The sequence below is a fragment of the Rhododendron vialii genome, chromosome 1a (assembly GCF_030253575.1).
Source record: "Rhododendron vialii isolate Sample 1 chromosome 1a, ASM3025357v1".
Lineage (NCBI taxonomy): Eukaryota > Viridiplantae > Streptophyta > Magnoliopsida > Ericales > Ericaceae > Rhododendron > Rhododendron vialii.
In genome coordinates, this window is record NC_080557.1 from 2,487,613 (window position 1) to 2,511,277 (window position 23,665).

The 23,665-nt window shown below is 38.4% G+C and overlaps 1 protein-coding gene, 2 long non-coding RNA genes and 1 pseudogene across 3 annotated transcripts; 2 read left to right on the forward strand and 2 right to left on the reverse strand.

Annotated features, from left to right (window-relative positions):
- The first annotated feature begins 1,834 nt into the window (after positions 1-1,834).
- LOC131303040 (pentatricopeptide repeat-containing protein At4g30825, chloroplastic-like) lies at positions 1,835-5,980 on the forward strand (annotated as a pseudogene).
- Positions 4,560-5,698, reverse strand: LOC131303171 (uncharacterized). The gene is made up of 2 exons (XR_009191914.1): positions 5,537-5,698; positions 4,560-5,479 (listed from the first exon to the last, which is right to left on the reverse strand). It is a non-coding gene; the product is annotated as an uncharacterized LOC131303171 (long non-coding RNA).
- Positions 5,981-11,343: 5,363 nt separating the features above from the next.
- On the forward strand, positions 11,344-15,854 carry LOC131303122 (uncharacterized). The gene is made up of 2 exons (XM_058329918.1): positions 11,344-11,671; positions 14,797-15,854. Exon 2 carries the CDS (start codon positions 14,970-14,972, stop codon positions 15,588-15,590), a length of 621 nt encoding a protein of 206 aa, XP_058185901.1. The 5' UTR covers positions 11,344-11,671; positions 14,797-14,969; the 3' UTR covers positions 15,591-15,854.
- Positions 15,855-17,899: 2,045 nt separating this feature from the next.
- Positions 17,900-23,528, reverse strand: LOC131303160 (uncharacterized). The gene is made up of 3 exons (XR_009191912.1): positions 22,779-23,528; positions 22,575-22,681; positions 17,900-21,898 (listed from the first exon to the last, which is right to left on the reverse strand). It is a non-coding gene; the product is annotated as an uncharacterized LOC131303160 (long non-coding RNA).
- Positions 23,529-23,665: the final 137 nt, after the last annotated feature.

Consider the following 23,665-nt stretch of genomic DNA (forward strand, 5'->3'; position numbering starts at 1 on the left):
ACTTTATTGGAAAATTGCTGGAATTATCTCAAAATGTGAATTTCGTACAAATTTAGGGACAGGGTTTCAAATGAAACGAGTTGCTTGCATCGTGGCTCGATTCGGCTCAGCTCATGTAATTATTTAGCTGAGCTAGAGCTTGAGTTTTATACTCGTTTAGCTCAACACTCAAAAATTCGGTTCGACTCGCAAAAACTCGACTTGTTTTAGCTAGGTTTAGCTCGTTAAGTGCTCAACTTATTTACAAATGTGTCAAGCTCGAACTCGAGTTTTTGGCTCGTTTAGTAAATGAGCTGAACTTGAACACTATAAAGCCCGGCTCGTCTCATTTGCAGCCATATAACTTAAAGGATTGTCGAATAACGGTTATTCCTGATAAAATTAAAAAAAAAGAAAGAAAGAAGAAAAGAATAACGGTTATTTGCATCCACTGCTTCGAAGCTCATTATCTGAACAGAATGAACAGAAAGTCTACTGCCACCGCACCAAAAATGCAGTGGCCGGCTGTCGCACGCCATGTGGGGCTCACTCCGAGCCCTACACGGATGATTCGAGCGGTTCAATAATTAAAAAAAAACGAGTGGGCATCGTGAAATATTAGCTCGATCCGATATATATGGGTGCTCGGATCAAGCTTTTCGTCTTTCTGTATACCAAAAAAACAATCTTTCCATTTTTTCTGATTTTCCAAAGACGAGAAACTTGATCCGAGCACTTACATATATCGGATCAAGCTAATGTTCCGGGATGCCCAGTCAGTTTTTTTTTTAAATTATTGAACGGCTGGGATCATTCATGCGGAGCCTGGAGTGAGCCCCACACGACCTGCGGTGGCCGGCTACCATATTTTTGGTGCGTTTTTGGTGCGGTGGCTTCTCAACTGCGAGAAATTTTTCAGTACTGGATGGGTATACCACATGGTGCCCGCTCGGCACATTTGAACCGTCAGATGCGATTTTGGACGGCTCAGATTTCAAAAGGAAAAGAGAAAGATGAGAGGAGAGAAAAAAATTTACGGTCTTGCTATTGTCAGCCTAGTGGGTTGACGATAATCACACTAGAAGACAAGGAAAACACATATTTCTGTGTACTTTTTATACCCTTTAATACACATTTACATATTCATTATTGTCAACCCATTGAGCTGATTTTAAAATTTTTCAAAAATTTAATCTGCACAATCTAAAAGTGCATTCGACGGCCAACAGTGCCGGGTGGGCACCACCTAAATAGAGTCCTGCTACCGGTACAGATTTTGTGCACAGATTGCGCACAGATTTCGTTGTAGGGCCCACCATGGGTCTCACACAAATCATCCAAGCCGTTCATTAAATGTAAAATATTTTTTCAAAGGTCTCCGTAAAAAATAAGCTCAATCCAATACCTATAGATACTTCATCCAACCATTTAACTTTTCATTCAGATTTTCGGATAATGAAAAGTTATATGATTGGATCGAGCATTTATAGGTATCGGATTGAGATTATTTTTTACGAGGACCCTTGAAAAAATATTTTACATTTAATGAACGGCTTAGATGATTTGTGTGGGACCCGTGGTGGGCCCCACAATAAAATCTGTGCACAATCTGTGCACAGATTGTATGTGTGTGTAGCATTTCCGGCTCGGCACTGAACTACCTCCCAATTTGCACAGGTATCACTTCTCGAGAAATCTCTCACTCTCACTACGGTTTCATTTCCCCACATTCCATAACCATGAATTGCCAGAAACTCACTTCATCTCACCACTCTTTGACCTCCATACCATACATTTGAGTTTCTTGTAATTTCAGTGAATTTGCAATAAAGGTGCAATTTTCACCCGTCTATCCATGGCCTCTTTGAAATTCTCCGTCTCATTGGAGTCCAAGAACCCTAATTTCGCAATTGGCTCTTCACAGCGGCTGGGTCTGTGTTCAATTTCTGCTTTTACTGGTGGTTATGTTCATATAACTGGGGTATATCTCATCAAACCATTTAGCAACCTCAATAGAATTAGGGTATCTCGGGCTGATACCGCGGTATCAGACAATTCGGGTTCGAATGAAGTTGATAGTTCCTTTGATTGTTCAACTAAAGAAATGGGTATTGAGAGTTTGGTGTTGGAAAAAGGCTTGGGTTTTGGTAGGGAATTTAGGACGGGTAGGCTAAATGTATGGCAACGGGTTCGGGATGTGAAGAAAGTGAGGAAAGATGTGTATTTTAAATCTACTTGTGGAGGGAATGGTAGTGACTACAGCAAAGAACAACAAAGTAAACCTATTGTTGTAGATGAGCAACGTATTTCTGGCGTTGATGTTGATAAAGTTGGGGCTTTGAGTACCGAGCGTTGCAACTCCATCTTGAAAAATTTGGAGAGGACTAATGATGATAGCAAAGCTCTGAAGTTTTTCGAGTGGATGAGAAGAAAGGGAAAGTTGAAGCAAAATGTAGCGGCGTATAACTTGGCTCTCCGGGTGGTGGGGAGGGCAAGGGATTGGGATCTAGCGGAGAAGATGATTCTTGAAATGACTAGTGAATCAGGTTGTGAACTCAACTTTCAGGTTTTCAATACGCTTATTTATGCTTGTTCTAAGCAAAGGCACGTGGGTTTGGGTGCAAAGTGGTTCCGTATGATGTTGGAAAATGGCGTGCGACCTAATGAGGCTACTTTTGGTATGCTCATGAGTCTTTGTCAAAAGAGTAGGAATGTTGAGGAGGGCGAGTTTACTTTTTCCCAAATGAGGAATTTCGGAGTTAGATGTCAATCAGCGTACTCTTCTATGCTGACGATTTATACCCGTTTGGGTTTGTATGATAAAGCGGAAAAAGTGATTAGTGTATTGAGAGAAGATGAAGTTGTCTTGAATATGGAGAATTGGTTGGTCTTGATTAATACATATTGCCAACAAGGCAAGTTGGAGGAGGCTGAGCTTGTATTGGTTTCGATGCAAGAAGCTGGATTTTCCCCTAATATAATTGTCTATAATATGTTGATCACCGGATAAGGGAAGGTATCTAAGATGGAAGATGCACACCGCCTTTTCCATAACCTAGGAGCCATTCAAATTGAGCCTGATGAAGCAACATACAGGTCCATGATCGAAGGGTGGGGTAGAGCCAATAATTACAAGGAGGCACAGTGGTACTATGAGGAACTTAAACGGGAAGGATTTTGTCCTAACTCATCCAACATGCACAGAATGATCAATTTGCAAGCCAAAAATAGGGATGAGGGGGGTGCCCTTACAACACTTGAGGACATGATTACAATGGGTTGTCAGTATTCTTCCATGCTTGGTATTCTTTTACAAGCATATGAGAAATTTGAAAGGTTTGATAAAGTGCCTCAAGTTTTAAGAGGTTCCTTTTATGAACATGTATTGTGTGACCAGACGTCGTGCTCTATTCTGGCCGAGGCTTATGTGAAACACTCTTTGGTTGATGATGCAGTGAAAATTTTACAAAATAAAAAGTGGAAGGATCGGGGTTTCGAGGATAACTTGTACCATTTGTTAATTTGCTCATGCAAGGACTTGGGTCATTTTGAGAATGCTATCATGATATATACCCATATGCCAAAATCTGATGAAAAGCTAAATTTGCACATCATTTGCACTATGATAGACATTTACAGTGTTATGAAGCGGTTCACAGAAGCAGAGAACATTTATCTGAATTTGAAATCCTCAGGTATAGCCTTGGACTTGATTACCTTCAGTGTTGTGGTAAGAATGTATATCAAAGCTGGGAATTTAAAAAGGTGCCTGTTTGGTTTTAGAGACGATCAACAAACAAAAGAACATTGTCCCTGATATTTATCTTATTTGTGACATGCTCCGCGTTTATCAAAAATGTGGCATGCTAGATAACCTGAGAGTTTTGTATTACAAATTATTGAAGTCTGAAATCACTTGGGATCAGGAAATGTATAAATGTGTGATAAACTGCTGTGCTCGTGCCTTGCCAATTGATGAGCTGTGAAGGCTTTTTGATGAGATGCTTGATCGTGGTTTTGACCCCGATACCATTACTTTCAACATTGTGCTTCATGTTTATGGAAGATCCAAGCTTTTCAAAAAAGCTAGAAAACGAGGTGTGGTTGATGTTATCTCTTATAATACCCTTATTGCTGTGTATGGGCAAAATAAGTACTTGGGGAACATGGCATCGATTGCCAAGGAGATGCAATTTGATGGGTTTTCAGTTTCTCTTGAAGCCTACAATTCTATGTTGGATGCATATGGGAAAGAAGGCGAAATGGAGAAATTCAGGAGTGTTTTGCAGAGATTGAGGGAATCGGGTTGTGCTTCTGATCGCTATACATACAATATCATAATTAACATATATGGAGAGCAAGGGTGGATTGAAGAAGTAGCTGAGGTGCTGATGGAATTGAAAGAATCTGGTATTGAGCCAGATTTGTGCAGCTACAACACGTTGATAAAGGCATATGGAATAGCAGGAATGGTTGAGGACGCTTTGGGCTTGGTGAAGCAAATGAGAAAAAATGGCATAGAACCAGATACAAGGACTTATAGCAACATTCTCACTGTGCTGCAAAGGAATAAAAAAAAATTTCGAGGCTGTTAAGTGGTCCTTGTGGATGAAGCAAATGGGGTTGTCCCCTAATGTTTGTGGATGAAGCAACTGGAGTTGTTTCCATTCTTCTGCTCGTTCTGCCTTACAGGAACTACTGATTGAATTTCTACTCCAACAAATTGAATCTTTTACACCCATGGTAAGTTAGATTTTACCTGACCTATGAAATATAACACCACATTTTGTCTTTCCATTCTATATAACTAGGGGGGCGGAGCAATATATGATTTTCCTAATTTTATTTCATACCTGGAGCCAATCTTATGGATGTCATGAGCGGGTCTGGGCGGAGCTTGCGCCAAGTAGGCAATTATACAAATTGGTGACAGAAGAACCGGTGCCATATAGCATTTTGATTTTGATTTTTCTTTCCATTTATAACGGCAACTCTTCTGCCTATCGTGGTGTTGTCTCATGAGATAGATGTGATTATAACCCTAATGATCATATGACTTCGATTTGTAATTCATTGTGAAAATTAGCTCGGGCCACTCAGCTGCATAAATAAGCAATTCAGATCTGTGATTTCCAGTTGGGTTTACTTAGCAACTTATTGCCACCAGAAAACGGTGAAGGATTCTGTGAAAATCTTGAAAGATAGTCATGAGACAATTTACTGAATGTCGTGGAAGATTTGGCACCTGGAGGCAGGTGCCGAAAACTGATAAGAATGGGGTTATTTGCATGGTTTGGCAAATCTCTACTATTGTTTTCTCAGTTTCAAGATGGTAGAGGTGGCCAGGGCCTGACTTGACTGCCTAGTGGTTTTGGTTTGCCAAGTTCTGCTTCTGAACCTTAGGCTGGTCTAAGGTTCTGGTGTTACTGGGACATTTAGTCTTGTGGTGAGGCTTTGTGGGGTAGTCGGTTATTGGTTTCTGGGGGAATACCCCTTGCTCCTGTATGGGTTATGTTCTTCACTGAATTAGCTTGCCAAAAAAAGAGATTGGGCCGACCAATATTTTGCACTGAACTTTTGTACAAAGTTAGAGTCTAGAAATACACGCTTAAATTTATTTCACATGAACTTCCTCTTGAGTTGTAGTTCCTTACTAATTCTCATAAGCTTGAGCTCCACTTGAGTTTTGCCTGTTATTTGAATTTCAGTTGGTTTGGTCTTCTTGCAGGTTGAGGGTACATTACATAGCATGGATTGCTAGTCAGATGGTTTATTGGGCTCTTTAGAATACCAGGTTCTGTTGACCCTCAATAAACTTGTCATTTGTCTCAATCCCGATGACCAGATTTCTCGCACTTACTTGACTTCGTGCTAAGCATTGTACAGTGATCTTTAAGTTGCTTATTTAAACCAACTAATAACCTCCCTGTATTTACTTTCTCCACGTGGGTACTGGAAACTGGTGTTGCTTGCTAATTTATTCACGACGTTTTTTTGTGCTTGGATTTTGTTAGTACAAATCATAAGAGCACAGAAGAAACATATATTTCTATGGGTGCTGGTAACCAGTGTCTTCATATTATACGTCTCTGCGATCCTTATTATGAAGTGCTGCTGGATAGGAGAAACTTAATAGTGATGAATGGAGAAAATCCCATTAAATGAGAATCCTTTGAAAAACTAATTTGATAGAGGTAGGCATAACTTTTTTCCCTATGGTGAACAGACCTGAATCTTTGTTGAGTGATATTAACTGTGTGCTGATATTGTTAACACGAATGCATGAATTGATAGACGACAATAGGGAAGAAAAGAAGGAAGATTGAAACAAGTCAACTACATAAAAATCCGATACCCATCACCCATACTAAGAACAAATTATGACTGTACCAAGGTAGTGCAAATAGATCTGCACAAGGGGCAGCGACTATCCTTTGGCTGCCACCGGAACAAGCAATCTCTGTGAAAGGTATGCGAACAAGGAGATTTTGCGACTGTCATCCCTCTTAATATCCCATCCAAACATATCGAACACACATCTTCTACTTCACGACCATCAAATTCCTTCTCTTTCACCGCAACCTCAACTTGACTAAGCCCCTTAGGTTCCCCAGCGACTAACGGAATTATCGTAGAAGCTCTTGGTTCTTCCAAACACGACCTCAAAATATCCCGAATCTCAACTTTTTCTTGATCAGACAACTTCCTCTGTTGCATCCGAGACCTTATTTCCTTCTTGTAAGCCCTAGCATCCCCAACTTTTCTTTTCTTTACGGATTCTGAACCTGTTGAAGCATCGTCACGAGAATCTTCTGTTTCTTGTCTCTCTGATGAAAAGCCAGACGGTAAGTGCCTCTTCCTTGTACCGTTTGTCCTTTCGGATACGGCAACATCTAGTATTATAACGAGTATGGGTTTTTTCAGGGAAGGCAGTGGTTGGATGTCGAAGTTGAAGCAACCGAGTAGGTATCCGGATACAGCTTCGCGTAGTTTGGAAGTCGTGTCATCCAAGCAGTCTTCTCTGCTTTCAATGGCCTGAGAAACCAACTCTTTGATGGTGTCTCAATTCGATAAGTTTACGAGCTCGAACACTGATAATAACTCTGGTCGTTTCAAAGTACAATTTCGTAAACTTTCGTTGACGTGGTACAGGAACAATCCTTACGATGATTCGACGTTATGAACCTCTTCGTTCCACTTGAATACACGAATGTTAAGGCTTTGCACTTCTTCATTCACACTTACCATCTCTCTCTCTCTCTCTCTCTCTCTCTCTCTCTCTCTCTCTCTCTCTCTCTCTCTCTCTCTCTCTCTCTCGTAATGACAGGCACAGCCAGGTATTGAATCTAGCGTTGTGGGTATGCAGGTATATTTGTCTATATATGGAAAGACTTTCTTTAAGTGAAACCCAGTTGGGTTTGGGTTATGAAACTAGTTGGGCTTGGATTAGGAAACCTTTAAGGATGTCTACTAACAAACAAATATCACCCGACGAATGTAAAACCAGTGACAGCTATTGGTCTCTCTTTTTTTGGTGAAAAAATGTTGGCTTCAAGAGGGAGCTCAGCCAACTGGCATATCCTTGTTCGTTTGGGGTCTCAAAATCCCTAAGCATGGTCTCTAGTAAAATTTCTCTATCTATTTCGCTTTACTCATTATTTTCAAAAATCTCCATCAAAACCCAAACCGAATAACCGAATAGGATTAGTCCGCTTGTTTTATGTTGATATGTAGGCTTCTAGTCTAGCCTAAAAGTCGAAAATTCTTGTGCGCTCTCGCTTGAGCGAGAGCATGAAAGTGTTTTAGAACATGCATCCCAAACTACTAAATCAACAAAAGCGAGGATAAAGAGTTGGAGCGCAAAATATTTTGAAGGATTATGTGACTTAGCTTGTTCCTTGTGAGAGGGATTAATTTTTACGGAGTATTTGTTTTGGAAACTAGCAAATTTTCAAGGGCAACTCCAACCCATTTGTTGTTTCTCTATTTAGTTTAAATTTTCTAATTTTCCTTCTATTTGAGGGAAGAGAATTTGATGCTTAAAATACGAAGTATGAAAATGTTGTGGAGGATATCCTCCATTGCAGTATTCACCTTTTCAAATCCTACTTTATATAGCAAATGAGTACATTGACATTTTGTATTTCATAAACTATAAAATTAGTGTAACACCCAAAATATTCACAATGTATTCAAAATAAATACAATATTGAGTGGTAAGTGTTAAAGCATTCAACTCAAAATCAATTGACAATGATTGAAAAAGCTATCCAGACTCACATATTAGTTGTGGAGGTTTTGTAATTAACCAACACCACAGACAAACAAATAATCCATAACATAGGGATCTCAACGAACAACAAAACAAGGTGCACTTAAGGCACAAACAACGGGGCAACCAATCAAGAGTCTTGTCCAAAAGCCTCCAACAGTCTAGCTCTGATACTATGTCCAACTCAAAATCAATTGGCAATGAGTGGAGAGACCGCCTAGACTCATATACAAGTTTTGGAGGTTGTATTTAACCAATAAAGGACAAGCTCTAACAGTAAGTAAAATGATTTTTATCCCTTTGAGTGGGAACGAGTTTAGTGTTAAGTTTTGGTCACAATAAAGGGAAATGATTTTGCCACACCATTTTTTGATAATGTCACACACTATAAGTGTATTTTTGCACCAAAAAATGCACTTGCAGGATGTGGCATTATCAAAAAATGGTGTGGCAAAATCACTACCCCACAATAAACATGGCAAGTAAGACTAATATTAGTGGTAAGTAAAATGATTTATTTTGATGAGAAACACTAAAACCATGTATTCAGCAAGATTTTTCTCTAATTTTTGGATCTTGTTTTGGTTAGTTTTTTTTTTTTTTTTAAACGGAAAAATTGTTTTTGGTTTAGTTGTTATTAACTGAGTACTCTGTTTTTTGTTTTTGTTTTATCGGAATTAAAGTGAGTTCTCTACCGACTGGTTTATATTGTCCCATGAGAGGAAATTCATGTATGGAAGGTTGATATTGTTTCTAAATTAAAGGGATTGACAATATCCTATCACATCTCTAACTCTGATCACGATTCCCGCCACCATTTGAGCTGATATTCACTGATTCGAGAAGAAAATGGGGTGGGGGCAGTATTTGCTTTTCCTACCTCGTTTTAACCCGACTTGACCCCTGTAATAGTAGTTAATACTATTTTCATATTTACATATTTATTGTAGAAACTTTATTTCCATCTCAAAATCAATTGGCAATGAGTGGAAAGGTCCCAGATGTCATTAAGAGATCACTTATTCCATTCCCAAACAATGTGGGATTCTATTTCTTTAACATCTATATAGATTTCACTTATTTAAGCATAACAAGAGAAAAAGATCAAGTAATAAATTAGTATTTCATTTCTTTATTTTTATCTTTTTACTGTAACTATTATCTCTCTTTAATATTTACTTTTCTAATCCAACCCTCTTGAGAATAAAAACAATGAAAATTATAACGGCGAATGAGATCCCAATTATTCCGATCCCAACATCTTCTGATTTTCTCCGCTCAAACTTTACTCCATTAGAAAACAGGTCGGAAACGGGAGTATTATTCATCCAACCCGCCCCGTCCAATTCCCGTCTTTATTGATAAAAAAATTAGGTCTCTGTTTATTTTGTTTTGACATAAAATATTTTTACAGAAAACATTTTACTCATTTTCCTTTGCTCAGTTAGATAAATGGAGTAACAAGTAGAAAAACATTTTTGACCTTCTCTACATTTCCTCCCTTCTCGCTGTTTCTACTTCTCACTCTACATCTAGGAGTGGAAGTTTATATATATATACATATATATATATATATAGAGAGAGAGAGAGAGTGTTTTGGGCGAGCTGCACAGCCCTCGTAATCGCAAGAGCATCTCCAACAGCTTCGGTATTCCTCCGCCTACTGTGTCGCCGTCGTCTTCGTTGGCTCCGGCTAAGGTAAGCCGAGTTATTGCAGCTCCGACAAAGATCGTCGTCGTCGCTGGGTAAGTTCATCGGTGTGGGTTTCAATTAGCAATTTTGTTTTTCCGTTACGGAGATTTTCCCACTGCTTCCAGATCGTTCGTGTGGAAGTGTAGTTAACTTAGTTCGAGCTGGAAAATTATTGTTTCCCTTGTTTGCTGTGGTGTGTTCTAAAATACCATGTTGTTCCCATTTTTATGGCCGTGGTTTGGGTGTTTAGGGTTTTCAGGTTCTCGTGCGAAAGAGTTTCGAGTTCTCATCGTTTTGCCTTGCGATTTGTTATTCTGCAGCTCTTTTTAGGGAAATCGTCAGATATTGAAGTTTTCACTGTTTTCGTTTTGGTGAAAATAGTGTTTATTTTGTTTGGCCACCGGGATATCGAAGGGAGTTAAAAATCCCAAGCCGGGGTCGGCAAGCCGAGATGATTGATGCATAGCTCAATCACCATTTGCCTGGGAAGCCGAAGAGCTTGTTTGGTAACGTTTAGGGCTTGTTTGGTAACGGTTATACTTGCAGCTTTCTGCTTATTATTATTATTTTTTTTTAAAAACTTACGATATTTTGAGAATGATAAATTATCTTATTTTCATTCACCGTAAATGTTTATAATGTTTTAAAAAATTATTAAAACAAAGGGAAGGTTTCCCCTGAAAAGCAAAATCCCACGAGGAATCCAAATGTGCATTTAGAGTAACAATTTATCTCACTTGGCAACGTTCGAAACTCGTTGCAGCCAAAGTAAAAAAAAGAAAGAAAAAGATTTCCAGATGGTAACCAGCTTTCCATCCATTCTTTATTCTTTCCCGAGCTCTCTTCTTTTGAAAAGTGCGCATGGCGCTGAGGCCAGGCGAGGCGAGGGGTATGCGCCTCAGGTATAGGCACTTAAGCGCAGATCACAAAGGCGAGGTCAAGGCGCTGAAGTGTGAGCTTTTTAGCGCAAGGCGATGAGGTGCACGCCTTGTGGTTTCCTGGTCAATTAAGCCAAAAAATGATCTCAACCCTTCATCTATGATGCATACAGCTTGTCGGTGATGCACTGAATAATTTCCTTGAGTGCAAATCAACCTCTAGGGTTGAGATCGATAGACACTAATCACACAACAGCAGCGTTACAGCAGACCCACCTTCTTCTTCTCCTTCTCGAGACTCGATCGACACAACATTCGCGTGAACATCTTCCGAAATGAAGTTGGATCTGCACTTGATAACACAGGTAGCTCTCTCTCTCTCTCTCTCTCTCTCTCTCTTTCTGTATATATATATATATATATATATATATATATATATATATATATATATATATATATATATATATATATATATATATTACACACACACACACACACCTTTATACATGGTAATAGCCTCCCTCTTATGTTTTTGTTGGTCCATATCTTTTTTCTCCCTCTCCCCTAATCGACAAGAGTGCATCCTTTATCCTAGCTCAAATAACCATCAATTCTATTCGAGAATTTTTTTGCTCAACAAAGAAGTGAAACCTTCCATGATTAATAGGTCCTTGTGCGCCAAGTGGGGGCTGGTTGAAGGCTACATATTAAAACTCTGATTTTTGTGAATCGTAGTGTATAGTGTAGGCTGTTTTGTACTCCTTCCGTTCCTAATTGATAGTCCCTTTCCAAATAGAAATTTGATAGAATTCCAAAAGTCTCTCATGTGAATACAAATGGTGCTAAATAGGTAGAATATAGGGGTGATGCTGAAAGTAGGTGTAATGATTACATTTCCCCTAAAAAAGTTAGAATTTCTAAGAGGAACAACGGAGGGAGTATTTTCTTTAGTTTGTCTTTCCCATTTTGTAGTGGTAGGTTGCTAGTCTGATGTATACACCAGGGCCATCGCCTTGGATTGTTGTCTTTTTGGTTTGGGCTTTATAAAAGTGAAGTACTTAAAAAAAACAAAAAAACAAAAACGTAGACCCTGTTGCAGATCCCGAAAGCAAAGAGAGTGACACTAGTTGCAGATTGTGAGAATCTTGTCACTTTTGTTCTTCGATTGTTCTTGTTCGATTTGAACTCTCAATGGTACTCAACTCTTTGAAATTCTTCCATATTTGATCTTCTCTGATCGTAAACTTCACATGTCAAGTCATGTTGACACGACTAAAAGGCATCATCCATGTGTCATAGGCAGTGTTTTAAAAAGCACGTGGCGCAGTGCAAGGATTGCGCTTCGAGAATGTGGACTATAGTGCAGAACCCAAAGGTGCATGAAAGGCGCTTAGGCGTGCGCTTTTTGTTTTGAAGTAAAAAACGATCTCACACCTTGCCAGAGGATGCGATACATTGAATAATTTCTACCTTTAAATCAATCTCAACCCTATCCTTCAGATCGAGCAGCCTCTTCTTCAGACGATTCAGACTAGGACTCCAGGACGCTTCTTCTCCCTCTTTGATCATCGTCTGTCCAGACTCCAGGACTCCAAGTAACGTCTTCTTCTTCCTCCTCCTCCTCCTCTCACCATCTCACTTCTTCTTCTTTTTCCTCCTCCTCTCGCCGTCTCACTCCTTCTTCTTCTTCTTCCTCTTCTTTCTATTTCCCACTGACGGACCGACCCACCAGTTTTTTTTTTTTTTTTTCAGTCACAGTCACACAGTGACACTCACCTGCTGTTTTTTTTGTTTTTTGTTTTTTGTTTCCAGCTCTGTTTAAAGTCTTTGTTTAGTTTGTTGTATTTATTTGTACTTGTTAATTGTAGAGGACATCTGAAAATTCTAGGAAAAAGAACCCTGGTTGAAAGTATTGCAAAAAGGTTAATCCACACAATTATTGCCTTTAATCATTTTGTTATGTCTCTAAGGCTAAACATTATGATCTTAGCTTTTCATGGATATGATATGTTATGTTTAGTGTTTGATACTTTTGTTTAACCATTGACATGTTATGTTTTATGACATTTGAAAGTTTTACAAGTGTTTATTTGTGTTGAAAACTTGTTCTAATAAAATTTGCCTTGTTGTGGAGTTTTTTTTTTTTTTTTTTTTCTTTTCGCGTCAATAAAGCGCGCACCGCGCCTTGCGCTAAAGCCCCAGGGGACTGTCGCCTCAGTGCGCCTTTCGCCATTTAAAACACTAGTCATAGGGGTAAAGACTAGGTAAGGCCGGGGTCTCCCTATTGCTCAACCTGTTGGGGACGCAATGGTAAAAAGGTGAAGAATTTGTAACGCCATCCCACATTGGACGTCTATATCGGTGATCTCCAGTACGTGGTAAACCATGTGGGCTCCTGATAGTTACTTGAGATCAAGTATTTTGGATCCTGTAGTTAGGCTCCGACAAGTTATTGCGCCATTCATCTACATTATAAGCAAATTATCTATTTCGGGTGAATCCACATGTCAAGGACATATTGCTTAACAGAACCATTATTTTACTTTGGTGGTTTAATATTTTTAGCCCTGCCATCTCAGATGTGTAATAGGCTAATAGGTAACATGGATATCCAACCTCAAACTTTGTCATGCTACGTTGCTTAGCAAATGCCAATTTTAGCGACCTCGCTTTGATGCTATTTCTTCCTTAGTAGTCAAATACAGGTTACATATGTAGACCACCGCTTCTTCTTCCTAATTCATTTGTTGTGGAAAAGGATTGTTATTGCATTGAAACTAGTTAATGCTCTTTTTCACACCCCCGAAATGATGAATGCACTCCACAATTTGTCTTTAAAGTTTAAATATTACTGACAACACAATGTTGAAAGTATGTAAAAGACAAATTGTGGAGTGCATTCATCAATTAGTTGAGTGTGAAAATGATTTTCCATATTTTTTTCCTGATTTATTTACTTTAAACTGTGATTCACTCACTTTTGCTCTCAGTTTATTATAATGGTTGTTGTTTTGACTCGCAGATATGTCTTCTGAACTTACATCACTATTGGTACGGATGATATTCGAAACTCTGTACGTTTATGATGATGATGAATCAAAGAAATCAGTTGATGATGTCATAGAAAGAGCTTTATCTCAGGTTTCATTTTTGGATACTTTTGCGGAAACCATTGTGCAGTTCATGGAAACGCAATTAAGGTCCCAGTCTCTTATCTAAAAGGAGTTTTTTAACTTCAAACTTCGCAATCCGCACCAACAAGTCGGCTAGCTCATTGCCTTTCCTAGGGAATATGACATATCTCATAATCCTTCATCGACTTCAGGGGAAGATTCCTATAATCATCCCAATGTTTTGTTGGGAAGGGCAACCCTCCCCGCAAAGCATTCACCACATTGTTAGAATCCATTTCTATAAGCACTTTGTTGTATTTGCGCAGAATTGATTCATCAATCGCCAATTCAAACCTCCTGAATTCTGCAAAACTTGAGCAGTGAACATCATAAAACAGCACTCTTCGATACCCTTTAACTTTACCATTGGGGCATGTAAAAACAATTGCACCAACACAAATGACTTCCCCTCCCTCTACTTCCTCGAATCCAGCATCACAATTCGCTTTAATCCACTTATCTCGTGGGCGGCGTGGGATGATCCGCGCAATAGGACTCTTTAGTAGGCAAGTAGTTGCCTCTGTATCAACCCGTATGTCATTCTGACGCATAAAAGAATAAAAACCTTCTACTTCCCCCTTGGAAGTCTTGCATAGACTTCTAAAAACTCCTCCACTGAGACATATTTAAATTATCCAAGTGTCTCCTGAGATTCATATGTGGACAGACTTGGAAAATCCAAAAGATTCTCGAGAAACTCATTTTGAAGCTGCAAAAATCCAATACTAATAATTTAACATTAATTATTAACAATTGAGAAGATTAATACAAGGTAACGAAGATAAAATCCTAAATTAAATAGGTAAAATATATGGGTAATGGTGAAAATTTTATTAATCTTCTCAATTGTTAAATAATTAATGTTTAATTTTTAGTATTGGATTTTTGCTTCAAAATGAGTTTCTCGAGAATCTTTTGGATGATTTCTACGAAAATCATCTTCCAAGTCTATTGTCCACATTTGAATATCAGGAGATGCTTGGTTTATTTAAATATGTCTCGGTGGAGGAGTTTTTAGAAGCCTATGCAAGACTTCCAATTGGGAAAGTAGAAGATTTTTATTCTCTTATGCGTCAGAATGGCATACAGGTTGATACAGAGGTAACTACTTGCCTACTAAAGAGTCCACTTGCGCGGATGATCCCACGCTGCACACGAGATAAGTGGATTAAAGCGAATTGTGATGCTGGGTTCGAGGAAGTAGAGGGAAGGGAAGTCATTTGTGTTGGTGCAATTGTTTTTACATGCCCCAATGGTAAAGTTAAAGGGTATCGAAGAGTGCAGTTTTATGATGTTCACTGCCCAAGTTTCGCAGAATTCAGGGGGTTTGAATTGGCGATTGATGAATCAATTCTGCGCAAATACAACAAAGTGCTTATAGAAATGGATTCTAACAATGTGGTGAATGCTTTGCGGGGAGGGTTGACCTTCCCAACAAAACGTTGGGATGATTATAGGAATCTTCCCCTGAAGTCGATGAAGGATTATGAGATATGTCATATTCCTAGGAAAGGAAATGAGCTAGCCGACTTGTTGGTGCGGATTGCGAAGTTTGAAGTTAAAAAACTCCTTTTAGATAAGAGACTGGGACCTTAATTGCGTTTCCATGAACTGCACAATGGTTTCCGCAGAAGTACCCAAAAATGAAACCTGAGATAAAGCTCTTTCTATGACATCATCAACTGCTTTCTTTGATTCATCATCATCATAAAAGTACATAGTTTCGAATATCATCATCAAAAGCTCCCTGTGGACAAGTTGTGGAAGGATTTTGAGAGACTTGTAGATCATAATGAACAACGGAAGCCGACGTTCAAGGTTAATACCAAACAAAATAAGTTGAATTTAATATATATATATATATATATATATATATATATATATATATATATATATCTACATCTCATTACACAATTCTCAAACTTTTTCTTGTTACTCCAAGACTAATTATTAATAAATCCACAATTTGTTTTGTAATCACAGAGGCTCTGCATTCTCATAATCCTTTGAGTATTATTTGGAAGAGGCTCTCAGTAGATCTAGCTATGAAACTCTCAATGAAGATGAAGCAGGGGAAACTAAGAATTTGACTACTTATGGAGGTAAATTACAGTTCTAAAATCTTTGTTATATAATACTGTACAGTTCCTTTTTTGTTGAGAATAGTCCTCTGAAATAGTTGATATTGACGTACCCCAACATTGCCTTGTAAATTTTCACATAGTTTGTCAGTGGTCTGTAGCAAGAAGACTGTAAGGTGTTCAATAGTCGTGGATCCACTATTGTCTTCTTCCTAACATCAATGGGCTCATCCTTTAGGGACCTTTCAATTGGCAATCTTTTGAAGGAGGAGGATGGCTAACCTAGGTTATCTCTTACCCATATCTTAGGAATGTGTTTGCACATGTTCTACCCTACATGTTCTACGCTTAATTTTTCCTTCTCTTTTTCACAAGTTAATTTTACTTTTCTGAACTTGAAGTTCATGTTTTTAACTCTGTTAAAGTTCCTTTGATTGCTTTTTAACCAAGCTTGAGCAGAGATTTCAGCTCAGGTATTAAATGAACGTGCTCTGGCATCTTTGTGCTTGGCTTTACAACCCTAATCCTTATGTCCTCGACATTTCTAATGAATTTATGTGTTTGACCTATGTCCAAGGAGTGTCGATAACTGACTTTTCAATCCCAATGTCAAGCGTGAGTACAATTTTGACTTGTGGTGCCCGTGTTTCTTTGGAGGTTACCTCATTCTTTAGGTAGCATATCTCTGCATTATATTTTGCTCATTGGCATTTTCACTGCTATTTTGTTTCCAAAATTCAAGTCGTATTAATTGTGTCTCTATGGGGGTTAACCTCGTTCCCTAACAAAATTGTGTCCAAGATTTAACAAGTCTATTAAGTAAAGATCTTTGCCTACGAGTGCTTGCGCATCCTTTGTTGATTTTTTTTTCCATTGAACTGTCTGCAATGAAAGTAGTTCCAACCGTTACATTACGTTACAGTAGGCATCATGATTACAATGGTCATTGGTGACAATAGAGATAACAACTAGTGCCATTGAAATCTGGTATTGCATTTACATATTACTGGGTGAAGCATGGGAATTTATGTGTTGAAGACATGGAAGAGGTTCCTGGAACTATTTTAGGAGGAGAGTTTGAGTTTTATGTTGCAGGTTCATCAGCTTAATAACATCAAGTAATTTTGTTTTTTGCTGCAAAGTTTCTAAAAATGGTTTGTATGTAAGAACTCCTCTCTGCTGGTATGTATCGGTGTTGTGCCCACCTTTATGTGTTGTTCCATGTTGTATCCATCCTACTTAGAAGGCACGGACTATGTAAGAGAACCCCTGGTAAGCAAAAGAGAAGGATTGCTTCATAAACCTTTGGCCTTTTGAATTACGATACTTTTTAGGTTGTCTGGTCGAATATTGATTCTGATTCTGGACTTAGTTAAGATAGCCTTTTTGAAGTTCAAAAAGAAAAAGATAGCCTTTCGGAAATGTATTCAAACAGAACCCCTGGTACCTTTTGGATTATGAATGAGATACTTTTTTAGTTGTCTTGTCGAATATTGATTCTGGACTTAGTTAAGATAGCCTTTCTGAAGTTGAAAAAAAAGGATAGCTTTTCTACAATGCATTCGAACAGTTAGATATACCAATTTCATTGGATTCTTTATCCTTCTAATAACTCGACCTATGCAAAGTTCTTGTGGTTTCATTGTCTAAAATGTCTTGCTAAACATTTTACACGCACTCCTCTTAAATGTGTTGCATCTTCAGATTGCTTATTCTGGTTTGCTAAGGTTATGTCAATCGGGTCATCAGTTTCTTAGAAAGAAATGTTTACTACTTGTTCTTCATTAGTTTGGTTACTTGAGTGATTTTGTGTGTGTGTGTGTGTGTGTGTGTGTGACTTTTCACACTTCTTTCTTTCGGTGACGTACACCTACCCCGAGGTTTTTGAAATTCCACTATGCCTTGCCGTCCTAGGGTTGTCATGAAACTGCACTTGGTGGGAGGTGACTTTTTATATTTTTACTCCTTTAACATATTTATATTTTGCTGTCACTTGTTTCCATCTTATGTCATTCCTGTGGCTAATCTGAAAATGATTGTGGTGACCTTCCCAACCCCCTCAATGGTTGACCACATCTTTACGTACGTCATTTTTTGAACACCGACCATATCTCTGCTGATTGATTGCAGAGCAAGTATTTCGATTACAATAAACTGTTGGTTCTCTATTGCTTGATGCAAGATTGTATTAGTTTCATAGATGAAATGTTGTCTGCTAAATCCATACATGGGTGTGACCAGAGGCCTATTTATTATCAGCATCAATGGCATTGATAATTACGTGAGTGCACTTCTTAATAGAAAATCTTGGCCGAATCTTTATCAACTGTAGTCCCACGAGGGCACAAGACTAGTGCGAATCACGTGGTTATGACGTTAGTATATGTGTGTGTTGAGTGTTAACTGATCTTCTAAATCTTGTTGTGCAACATCAAGTACAAACCCGCTCCGTGTGCTGTTCTGGATTTCTTTGTGGCTCATTTATAGCTTGTTCGACGCTTGGCCTGCTGAATTTCATACCTAGTCATAGTAGTAGTAGTTCAACATATTTATTCCCATAGCTGATTCGGGTTTGACACCTGAAGGTACGTTACCATACTAATACCATAATTATGTATGTGCAATATATATGCTGCCCATAGAACATTTTTTATTGAAATTAGTTGTCCTTGGTGTTTGATGCCCTTTTGTGTTGCTCGGGGAAAGTTTTTCCAGGTACATAATGAAAGCTTCTTTATGTCAGAATATTATCATAGTGAAGATGTCCTGCTTTATGAAATGAAAAAATCTTACGAATCACAGTTTCTTCTTTGCAAGCCGATATCTCTAAATGTGGTTGCAATTATGGTTTCAAAAGTGGTGGTCCAACGTATTATTTGGCATGCTGTATACTTAGCAATTATTAAATTTGGTGTCAATTTTAGTTTCTGGTTTGTTATTGCAAAATTGGTTGATAGTTGTGACTAGTCCTCTGTTGGAGCAACGTTTGAATCAATATGCATCTACTGCCTATTATAAGAGAGGCAGTTGGGCGGTTTCTGCTGCAGCAGGTCTTAAAAGACCAAAGTACCGTCCTCTTCCTAAGCAACAGCCTAACCTCTTCTGCCCGCATTTGCTTTCCTCCACCGCCTCAACACCAAAATGTACCGCCACATATTGTCAGCCACCCATTTGGTAACTGACAATGTTGACAACTCCTTGGAAAAAGAAAGAAAGCCATCTCGGCCGCCTATATATATTGTCCACCTTCACCTTCTACGATAAAACGATTAATTAAAACTAGGTTTCCTATAATCACTCCTCTGGCTGATGCTTATACGAATTTCTAGAGTTTCTCTGAATTTGAGAGGTATCACTCATTTAGCTATTAAAACCAAATTTCTTCTTCTTTCTATGTAGCAACTTTTCCTCAATTTTCCCATTCCTCAATTTTGTTCACTGATGATCCTGAACATGTTTCTTTGTTTTTGTTTTTTTGATAACATGTTCCTTTGTTAGCACTACGAAAGTTTGTGTAATGTATTAGTTCACCAAGACCAAAGCTTTTTTTCTCGAGATGGAAGTGTGATAGCTGTTTGGTTTGTGATAGCTTATGTATCTTTCCCCCCAATTTTGTACTTCCATATGACAGAACCCTGTTTGCGAAAATTGATCGATGATTAATTGTTTGGCTCATTTGCTACTTTTACCTTTATGAAAGACACAAAACAAAAAGGAAAAGACACCCATCTGCAGGTCTCATAAACGCCTATTAAAGCTTGCTACTTTGTTTTCATTGTTTTGGTACGTTTGCATTGGAAACTACTAAAAAACTAAGCTCGACAAAAAGAAGGAAACCCACCACGCGAAATATGTCACATACTACGTCTTGTATTTGACGTACAATACTACCTCTTGCTTTGTTTTAGGGTACCCTATGGTTTTAGGGTATTTTCGGGTTTTAGGATTTAGGATACCCTAGGGTTTATGGTACCCTAGGTTTAGGCGCTTACATAGAGCCCCTAGGGTTTAGTTTTAGGCACTTTCATAAAGGTTTTAGGGTGCACTTTCCTATTATAGGATTTTAGTTGTTTAGGCACTTTCATAGGTTACCTTAGGGGTTTAGACATTTTTTTAGGGTACCCTAGGGTTTGGGCACTTTCATAGGATGCTCTAAGGGTTAGACACTTTCAGAGTTTAGGGTTTTAGTGTTTCATTAATTAGATGAGACTTGCTGGGAATTATTTCTATTTTTTGGACCTAGAGGTAAAAAGCCCTAGTTGGAATTTGAGATTGTGCCGAAATAGCACCAAACAGGTGCAACATCATGGCTATTTCTTGACTTTTTAACGCCATAGCAAACTAAAAACACTTTGGCCATTTTGACACAAATGAATGAACTTGCTCTAATCAGCCAAAAAAAATAAGGCTTTAACATTATATAATTTGTTCGGAATTTATGGTCCGAACAGAAGTTGTCGGTTGAACAGAACTTCATCACCCAAGTTCAAAAAAATAATGATATTCAAGTTTGTTTTCATGTAAATACATCATGGACTGGCGTTTTTTACCAAAATAAGATTAATTGAATTCCTTGGCAGATGAATGGGTTTTTTCAACCATGAGTTGAATTTTATCAAAATGGAGTGATGATGGATATGACTTTCACAATCCTTGAGACCTTCGGGAGGAGTGGCTGGAGATGAAGACAATCACAAGAATTTTTCTGATATGGTTGAGAAAAGTGAATAGACACTGAAAAATGAACAAAAATTGCAAGAAATGATAGCAGCAGTGATCGGAATAGAAGGTGGTGAATGGGGGCAAGTGGTGGAGATTTGTAAGTGCAGATAATGAGTAAAGGAGGAGGAAATACTCAAATTTATGGAGAATTTTCTTAATTTGGTGCAAGTACTGAAAAAGATGGCGCGAATAGAATTACCCGAATAACTGAGTTGTGAATCCCGTTGTGTGAAAATAAAGGGCAAAAATATCCTTTGATTTAGTGCCACCTGCGTATTACTCCAACAAATGGCCAGCAGATTAATTACCAGTTCAAATGAATCCAAATTCATTTACAATACCACACAGAGAAGCACCTTGCGTGAGCATGATTCGTGCATTTTTCACTAGGGACCGTACCTAATAAGTTCTAAGAAATATTCACCTCTCCCACTCCAAATATCTACAGACAGGTTTGTGTTTAGACCAAAATCCGCAAAACCGGTGGTGGGGGACAGGATTTATACAGCTGTAAGTTGAAACCCAGCACTGCCTAACCAGCAGTAGAAGCAGCAGCAGCAATCAAAACACAAACCATTTCATTCTAGGGCAATTAACTAAACTCCACACCTTGCCAGTGCCTCCATATTTCCAGCTAATGTATTCTAAAAGACACGGTGACTAGAAAACTGCAATCAAAGACGACCCCGGAAACACAACCATTTATGATTGTCATTGTACAGTACAAACGAGTCCCACAGAATGCGCATGAATAACACACAAATGTTTTAACATGCACGAACACGAGTCTATGTATTACTCAATAATATAATCAGCTCCAATACATATCATGGCATGGCTCGACTTTCATAGTATACGGACGAAGAAAGAGAACAGGGCTGTAAAGTGTGAACAACGATCATAAACCCAAGAACTACAACCATATTGTTTGTCCAAACCACTGTGATACCTTAGAAATGATCAGCTTCTACCACTGATAATTCAACATCGACCAAATTGAGACCCATATCCAGGCTGATCAGATGGTGGTCCTGCATTGTTCCCCGTCAGAGGTGGCCTTGGTCTAGCGTAGACTGCGGATATAGCCCATCCATCCAAGAACTACAATACAGACAAGGCCAAAATATCATCAGTACCAAGCCCAATGAAAAAACCAAGTAAAAACATCAATTTCATTAAACGGTGTTCATGCAAACAAGTGACAGAGGAGTCGACGACAACAAAGTAAACTGTACAGCATTGCGCTAGTGATCTAGAAAACGAGAGAGATTTCGTAGTGAGAAACACTTTTCACACTCTAGTTGGTCATTCGTACTCGTGACAGGAGGATAAAAAGACGTCTACAACGTAGCGTGAACATCATTAACTTCTAAATTATATCATTATATGCACTGCCCAACAATAGAAAATTACAAAGTTAGGCACTGTTGATTACCTCAATGTCTGAAAGATGGGTTCACTGTTGATTACCTCTTACGTTTTACTATAGAAGTTAGGCAAACATTTTCATCTAACACCCCAAAATTCCTCCTACTAGGTTTATAAATTGCAATTTTTAGGAAGGCAGAGTACTCTTTGTTCCCAATGGGAAAAATAGAAACATTTTCTTAACACATAATTCCGGCTCACTATTTCACGCCCATATAAATTTGATGCTGCCCATGTTCTTAAAAAGGTGCGTTCAAGTGCGCAGTGAACAACTGCTCTCAGTTTCGAAATCATGAAGCATGTGACATTTATTGGTACGCATGAACTATTTGTGCTAATCCAATCTCACTTTGCCATCCATTCCCTTTATACCTTCTGCAGCATGTTCAATTGTAGCATACCTCATGAAACCAAATCCCTTGTTATATCAAGAGACACAATCAGTCACTAATCTAGCTGCATAAATGTAGATAAACTGATGTTCAATCAGTTTATTTCATCAGGAGTTTCAACGAAAGACACTTGAAAATGATTTTGAAAGAGAGAAACAAACCATCGACAACTTCGCCAAAAAATGCAAAGGCTTCCTAAGTCGTTCGGAAGTAGTACGTCTGCAAAGCCCTGAAAGTACAAAGGGAAAGGTTTCTGGTGAAAATAAGACCGACTTAATACTGGCTTGATCCAATCTGATTTCCCTAATAATCATTATGCCCGAGGATCTCAGCGCACTCCTACCAAAGTTTTGCACGCATCAAATAAAGAGTATGAAAATAAATATCGTCACCCTTCCAACCCAAGTAGACCACCACAACCACCACTCTGTGCTACCATCCCTCTTAGTTTGTACAACTATCCCACTAACAGCTGCGCCGCCTATCCAGAACATAGCCCAAAGTGTGATCTTCCAATGTTGTTATTCATCACAAATATCTAAAATGATACGGGGTTAAATAAAATGCAACAATTCACTTGGATTGCTGTATTTACAAGTGGTTGTAGCAATAGCAACCAAGTAAGCCATTTATGAAAGAGAGAAGACAATCCATTGAGGATACACAACCAGTGGCAATTCCAGGAATCCAAGTTAGTGGTGTCATTGAAAACTTAAATGATAGGAGTCTTTTATAAGACAATGCATTTACCAAATAATATGAATAAATTAAACTTCTGAAACAATAAATAAAGGAGAACTTCGTTGTGTTGATATCACTATTTAAACTTGAATTAACAAAGACAAAAGATGAGAAAACTCTTTGTTCTTTTACAAGTTCCGAGAAAAACATTTCTCTCTGCACGGTTCCCAATAAGTTTCTCTATCTCTCTCTACTCCTTACTACTCATTACATTAATTTTTTTTGAGGAATGTTAGGTACAAAGAAAACTTACCCCGAAAGTACTCCGAAAATAGCAATCAATGGTTGAGAATCACTTTGATGATTA

What these genes read in the sequence shown, in the direction of transcription:
- LOC131303122 (XM_058329918.1), top strand. Translation starts at nt 14,970, where the DNA reads ATGCTTGGTTTATTTAAATATGTCTCGGTGGAGGAGTTTTTAGAAGCC.